Below are 7,429 nucleotides of genomic sequence, written 5' to 3'. Positions count from 1 at the left end.
TTTTTTTTTTTAACTTTTAAATAATCTCTACACCCAACATGGGGCTTGAACCCATAACCCCAAGATCAAGGGTCGCACACTCTACTGAGCCAGCCAGACTCCCCTTCATTATCATCTTGAGCAGCTTATTTTGACCTCTCTTCCGTCTTACCTCATTTCATTTCACTAAAATGGGTGTGTCAGTCAGGGTTCTCTAGAGAAACGGAACTCATGGCATGGACATATGTATGCAGGAAGAGATTTGTTTTAAGGAATCGGCTCATGCAATTACAGTCGCTGGCAATCCCAAATCCACAGGGTCTCACTCTGTGAAAACTTGACTTCCAGGGCATCTGGGTGGCGCAGTCGGTTGAGTCTCTGACTCTTGGTTTCGGCTCAGGCCATGATCTCAGGGTCGTGGGGACGAGCCCCGCATTGGGCTCCACGCGCAGTGCAGAGTCCGCTCCAGATTCTCTCTCTCCCTCTCCCTCTGCCCCTCCCCCTGCATGCATGCCCTCTCCCTCTCCCTCTCTCAAATACATAAATAAAATCTTTAATAAAAAAAAAACAACCCACAAACACAAAACCCTTGACTTCCTCCTCCTTTGGTGGGGAGCGGTGGGCAGAGGGCCAGGCCACAGGGCAGGGGAACGCAGATACCCCCAGGCACCCTGCAGGCTGGAGCCCCGGGGCAGCGCTGCGGTTGGGGGTCAAGTCTGAAGGCCAACAGCTGCTGTATTCCCTCCGGGTCTGGGGAGGTCAGTCTTTGGTTCAAGGTAAGAGTTGAAATCGAGAATATCTGTAAAGCACGGAGGACGCTGCCTGGCAAGGTGCGCATCCTCGTCACTTCACAGGGACGCTTGTCCAACGCCCTGCAGGACGGCGCCCATGCGCTCTGCTCAGCCCCTCCACCGCGGCATCTCCTTCTTTACCACAAGCTGAGGCAGGTGTTACTATCCACATTTTCCAGTCGGGGAACTGAAGGTGCAGAGAGCTCACTCAACTTGCCAAAGGACCTTCACCGGGTAAGGGTTCAAAGCCCAAACTAGAAGGCAGGTCAGCCTGAGTTCAAGCCCCAGGCCGTCCCACTGTCCCATGTCCTGTCTGGAACCTGGAACTCTCTGAGTCACAGAGGCTGGAAATGGGGGCTGGAGGCTGAGGGCAGGAAGGGGGGGAGGCTGGGGGGGTTATTCCCAGACACTCACACACCGGTGTACGCGCCCCTCAGTCCCAGAAATGCCCAGGAAGCAGCCGGAGGTCAGCCCACAGCAGCTCTCGGCCCAGAAGAGGGGTATGCGGGGGGTTGTTCTGCGCGTCCTGCACCCCCCCACCCCGGGCAGTGCAGCTTCACCCTAAAATGGGCGGGCGACCCCCTGCTCTTCCAGCCTGAGGGAAGGGGAATTCTCAGAGGAGAGTTCCTCACAGGCCCAGAGGCCATTTGGCTGAGGTCTGAGTTCCCAGGGCCTCACACCGAGCCCCGGGATGCTCTCTGCACAGCATGCTGGTCACACCACTGCCCCCGACAGGACAGAGAGGAGGAACACACCGTACAAGGGACTCAAAGTGCTGTTAGGGAATCTCCAAATATATACAAACATAGAAACAACCGTACAACGATTCTGAGATGCCCATTATCACAGGGCTTTCTATTATAAGATAGGGCCTGCAGTTCCCCGTGAAGGAAAACTTCCTAAAAATCCTGTAATAATCTTGTTACTAACATGATTATATCATATTGTAATTTTGTGTTAAAAAGTGTTCATTTGGGGCGCCTGGGTGGCTCAGTCGTTAAGCGTCTGCCTTCGGCTCAGGTCATGATCCCAGGGTCCTGGGATCGAGCCCCGCATCGGGCTCCCTGCTCAGCGGGGAGCCTGCTTCTCCCTCTCCCATTCCCCCTGCTTGTGTTCCCTCTCTCGCTGTCTCTCTCTGTCAAATAAATAAAATCTTTAAAAAAAAAAAAATAATAAAATAAAAAGTATTCATTTGTTAAATGTAAACACTTCAAACATGTTTCCATTTTTCTTCATCTTAAGGCTTATCTGGAGCCTCAACAGACACAAGGGACCTGTGTCCCAGGGGGCAGCTGTGAGCCCCTTGGGCCCAGGTGGAAGAGAGCTGGTTGGAGGGAAGGACGCCCAGCCCAAGCCCTCGGTTGCAAATGCTAGGGAGAGGGGGCTGGGGAGAGGGGGCTGCGGGGAGGGGGCTGTGGGGAGGTGGCGGGGGGGAGGTGGCGGGGGGCAGGGGCCTCTGGAGCTTCCTGCCAGGCTTCGGCTGTCACTCCAGGTGATGCAGGGGCCTCCCTCTGGGGCCACCAGGGGCTTCCCTGTCTGTCTCTCTAGGAACCCAAGCAAATAGCCTTTCCAGCACAAGGTCTGTGTGGCCAGGTTGCTCAAAGCCCCAGGGGGCTGGGGAGGTAGGGTTTGGGGCAGGATCTTGGCCCTGCCTCCTGAGGAATTTCCACTCTGCTGGGAGCGAGGCAAAGAAAGGTACCTGAACCAGAGCAATGAAGTGCCACCAACTGTGCCTGCACCAGGGTTCCGGCCATTGTTTGCCTAGGAGGCGGCTCAGTGACTGACCCTAAGTCAAGAAGGGGCGCGCACAGGGCAGGCCAGCCCTGAGGCCCCCCGAGGGGGCAGGGCCTCTGGCTTCCCATTCTTTTATGGTTCCCACAGTGCCCAGGGCCTTCTCTGCTCACAAAGAACTTCAATGCTGGCTTTTGACGGAATCTTTCCCCTTTGTATCTGTCTCTGCGTCTCTCAGCATCTCTGTCTCTACAAGTCTCTGGCTCTCTCTTGTTTCCCAACATCCTTCCCGAGCCCCTGGGGAGCAGAGCTGGGGGGCCGGGCAGTGGGAACCAGACTGCGTCCTGTTCTCACCAAGGACAATAAGGGCCGGAAAGGGCTGGAGCCAAGGCCTGGCGCGGACTCCCTTGCTCCCTGCCTGTCCTGGGCACCCCCCACCCCCCAGTCCAACCCCGTGGTGCCCCCTCCCTCCAGTGCCAGTCTGGGAGGAGTCTAGCCTCTGCCAGGGGTTAGGGAGCTCTCTCACCCCCCCTTCTCACTGCCCTCCTCTCTGGTAGCATCACCTCCGGCCCCAAGACCTGTGCCTCCGGGGCCAGGAGCTTGGAGTGTCCTCCCCGGCCTGGCTCCCCACACATCTAGGGCCCCCTCCCCCTGTATTATTTACTCCTGTTTCCGGAGCTGGTGGCAGCGCTGGCGGGTGGGCGGGTGTCAGGGCCACGTGTGAGGGAGCAGGAGGAAACATCTGGCTTCCCTCTGTCCTCCAGGGGCCACCACCTCTCTCTCCCCCAGGCCTCCAGCCGCTGGGGTGGAGTGGAGCCCAGGAGAGCAGGGGCCAGGAGGTGAGCGCCTTTGCCCTTCCCACCTCCAGGCCTCCAGAAGCCATGATGGCCTCACGCCCCCTTACTTAATGATGGTTATTAGTGGGTAGGATACCCCTGCCAGGGTTAATTGGTAGGTTAAGTCCACAACATGCAACTAGGCACCCTGGAGATAGGCCCCAATCTGCCTTGTAAATGCACCTGTTCCCTGAGGAAGGGGTCATTATTCCTGAGCCACTCACTGTCCCTGGTGTCTACGCAGTGGGTGGCAGGGTGCTCAGATCGCTGGGCCTGGCCCCTGCTCTCCGGCTCTTCCCCACCCTTCCCTAGCCTGGCCCTGCCCAAGCTCTCATCCTGAAGCCAGGGTGCCCTCAGGTGGCCAGATAACCCCCACCCTGGGTGTCTATGCTCCCTTGGCTGGGACCTGGCCCTCTGCCCACAGCTCCCACCCCAGTTAGGAGGAAGTCAGAGTTTGACAGAGGGAGCCCTAGAACCAACTCAGCCTCCCCTTAGATCCAGGGTCCATTTTGGACAACCGGTCGTCCTCCCCCAAAGGGTCCCACATACCACAAGCCCCTAACCATCACTAGGTAAGTTAGAGCCTAGAGTTGCCATTCCCTCTCAGGGAGGCTCTGGTGTCCCTTGAACGCTCTTTGCCTCCGCTCCCAGGGACACTTGCTTCAGACTCCAGCTCGAAAGGGGCCAGTCCTTCAGGGCCTCCCAGGCGGGCTTCCACCCAGACTTGGGCCAGAACAGTGAGACCCAGCCGCAACCCTCCCTAGCCCTCAGGGCAGGCTTGACCTGCAGATTCGAGCTCGTGGCACCCTCTGCAGGCATCCTGGGCACACTGCACAGCACTCCCCCAAGCTAGGGACTGAGGAGCATGGGGTCTGGGATTCCCGAGTGGATTGGAGTGGGTGGGGTGGTCCTCTAATTAGAGGGAGGGGGCTCTAATCCTTGACCAGAACTCCTTCGATTCACTTCTTCATCTCCACTGGGACTTCATCCCTACTTAGACACATCCCATGTACAGTATTTTGTTGCCAGAGGGCAGGTTTTGCCAACCAACCCAGGTCTTCACTGCCCACGATCAAGCACTGTGCAGGATACAAAGCTGACCACGGCGCTGTGCAAACCCTAAAGTCCACGCCATCCAGCAGAAAGGAAGGTGCTCAGTGCCCTCAAAGGACAGGTACTCTGGACTGAGAGGCACCCCTCAGGGCAGAGCAGAGTAGGACCTGAGAAGCCACATCACTCCCATCAAGGTTGGCTCCAAGGCCGATGGCTTTGTCCCTATCGTTTTATATGCTTTGCTAAAGCGTAGCAAGTCCCTATCTATTGGCTACAAGCCAGAGAAGAGAAATGGAGGCACCTGAACAAAGAGGATGGGGCAGTGATCAACCTTGGAGTCTTTCTAAACCCAGGTATCTGTCCGTGCTGGAGCTGAACAGATGGGTCCAGGAGGGCAACATCAGTAGGGACCTCCCTCCCAAGGGCTCGGAGCAGAAAGGGCAGGAGGCTTGTTTGCTCGGGGTGGGGAGTCAGAGTAACAAGACCCCCAGAGGTGTAAATGAACTCCACAGGGAGTTGTAGGGGTGAAGGGGCCTCTCCTTCCCTTGTTCTTCTGTTCCAACATCTATTCCACTCTGATAGGCAAGGAAGGCTTCCTGCACTACAGCCTTGACCCCTTTTCCGAAAGGTCAAGACGGCAGATCATCCACGCACTTTTCTTCCATGACGAGACTTTTGCACAAGCACTCACAGCACTGATGGCAGTCAGTAAGTATTTGCTAGAAACAACCCTCGGAGGAAGGCAAGCCCCCCCATCCCCAAGGCCTGGAAACAGCAGGTATCCACCTGCCACACCACCAGGCGCACCACGCACGCATCGGCGGAAGAGGCCACAGCACGTCACACTCACGGAGCTACAAAGAACCAACTTTATTGGACACTCAGGGTCAATTTCTCTTTTTGCCCTTCCCCGTGACCTTGGCTGGTGTGAGGACGGGAGCTGCTGCCTGGTACAGAGCGGAGGAGATCTTGTTGATGTAGTACAGGCCAAGCATGGAGAAGATGAAGCTACACGGGGACGACAAAGAGGTCACAGCATCGGGGGGTACACTGCCGGCCCGGTGTCTCCCGGGGCACACAGCAGCATCAGGGGAAGAATCCTGGGTCAGGTTTAGGAAAACGGGGAAGGGGACAGGAGGGAGAACGGGGGAAGGAGGGGACGGGGCAGGTGTGGGATCATTACAGGAGGAGTCAGTGCCGAAGGACAGGGTGCTGCACCCCTTCCCCGGCCGTGAGGCACTTACCAGGTGGTGACGCAGACGCGGTGGATGAGGCCGGATGCAAAGAGAGCCAACAGGAGGCAGAGAAGAACTGGGAAGGCAAGAGGGGACAAGGAGGGCGGTGGTGGGAATTGGAAACACCAGGCATTCATATGTGGAGTCTAGGAGAAATCGGGGGCCCTCTGAAACTTGGGGAATCTGCTTGGAGGAATATGGCTGGACATCAGCAGGAGGACTTCAGATGCCCTTAAGGATGCCCAGGACATGGAGGGAGGAGACACATGCTCGTTACCAGCTCTGTCCCAAATATCACTTCCCTATCCTGGCTCTCTTCCAATATAAAGGAAAAGGGAAAGTGATACAGAGTCTGAAAAGCAAGGTTTGCTCCCATTTGGGAAGGAAAGGTAAGGCCTTTCCAACAAAAGCCAGCCACTAAGGATCAACTCATTAAACTGGCTGGCCAGTGGTTGAAGCTGAGGGCCTCACTCCCTGGACGCAGGATGGAGGGCTGGGCGTCTGGACGCGCGTGCCCATGGAGGCAGGAAAGGGTCTCGGGATTATCTGGTGTAGGACCAGAGAGAAAATGAGAGGCTAGACGGCTGGGCAGATACCACCTGCCCAGCTGGGGAGGGCGAAGGGGGTCAAGAATCTTGGCTCACAACAAAGGTTTCTTTCAGAAGCAAAGGAAGACAATACACATGGAAACAAAATCTCAGAGATCTTGAGGCTGCTGGAAGGGGGAAGCTCCGGAAGGCTGCCACAGGGCTAGGTGGAGGGCACACGACCTAGAGGAGCGCAAGGACTCAGGGCAGCGGCAGGTCTGTGTTCTACCAGACGAAGGTTCCTCAAGAGGCAGCATTTGCTGCCACCTTCAAGCTTGTGACATTGCTTAGGTGACTGGCCTTGATGCCTCAGCTGCTTTAGGAACTCAATTCTGCACAAATGACTAAATCAACACTCCATTACATGAGCAATAACAAGTACTGTTGCAAAGAGGAAATAACCTAACGTTTATTCTACCTTGGTCAGGATTCCTGCTGACATAGAGATCTGCTATAATATTGAAGCTCTGCATGATCATCTCAATAAACAGAACCCAGTGACACTGGTTCACCTTCACATCAAGCCCCTCATTGAACTCAGTCCCGTTTCCTCCCCACACCTCCCCAAGGACTCTGCAAAGCCAGCCCGCGCCGGCCCAGTGTCCTCAGAGACCCCTGGGAACTAGGCTTCCTGCTCTCAGGCCTTCTCTTCCAGCCCCGAGTCCAAGAGCTCGGGGAGGTGCTGGATCCAAGGCCGGCACCCCCCTCCAGACGGTCTCAGGAAGCCCATTCCCTTCTGAACAACCTTTACCAACCAAGCACCTGAGAACTCAGTACCGTGTTGGGGGCGCTTGGAGCAGATGGCTGAAGCACTCGACCCCCACTTTCACTTACTCTCAGGGAAGATCTTTGCTTGGAATCCTTTGCCAAAGACGAGATTCTCCAGATTATTGAAGGCCTGGTGGAGGGAGTTAAGGGCAGGCCGAGCGACAGGGCAGAGCGGCGGGCCCCCTCCCCGCGCAGCGCAGGAAGGATACGGTGAGCGAGAAGACGAACAGGCCGGAGCCCAGCAGGCCCCCCTGGATGGTGAGCCACTCAGTGGAGGCCAGCTGGCGGCTGTACATCTGCATCCCGGCGAAGAGCAGCAGCGACAGGAGGGAGGAGAGCGCCAGCGAGGTGCCCGTGCCCACGGCTGCAGGGGAGGCGAGGACGCGAGGTCCGGCCGGGCCCTCCCTCCCGCCCGCGCCGCAGGCAGAGCCGCCCCCCCCCCCCCCCCC

The 7,429-nt window shown here is 57.1% G+C and overlaps 1 protein-coding gene across 4 annotated transcripts in view; it reads right to left on the bottom strand.

Moving 5' to 3' along the window:
- Positions 1 to 5,245: 5,245 nt before the first annotated feature.
- The window catches only part of KRTCAP2 (keratinocyte associated protein 2), a 3,125-nt gene continuing 941 nt past the window's right edge, over positions 5,246 to 7,429 (bottom strand). For 2 of the 4 annotated variants that reach the window (XM_032398376.1, XM_032398377.1), the window contains exons 3-5: positions 7,047 to 7,344; positions 5,635 to 5,701; positions 5,246 to 5,398 (exon numbers count right to left, since the gene is read on the bottom strand). In XM_032398376.1, coding sequence (XP_032254267.1) covers positions 5,278 to 5,398; positions 5,635 to 5,701; positions 7,047 to 7,344 — 486 coding nt within the window. In that variant the 3' untranslated portion in view covers positions 5,246 to 5,277. The other 2 variants (XM_032398378.1, XM_032398379.1) reach the window with 2 other exon arrangements.

This window comes from Phoca vitulina, unplaced genomic scaffold, assembly GCF_004348235.1.
Source record: "Phoca vitulina isolate PV1807 unplaced genomic scaffold, GSC_HSeal_1.0 scaffold115, whole genome shotgun sequence".
Classification (NCBI taxonomy): domain Eukaryota; kingdom Metazoa; phylum Chordata; class Mammalia; order Carnivora; family Phocidae; genus Phoca; species Phoca vitulina.
Note: the sequence above shows the minus strand (reverse complement) of the source record. Positions and strands in the feature narration are given on the sequence as shown.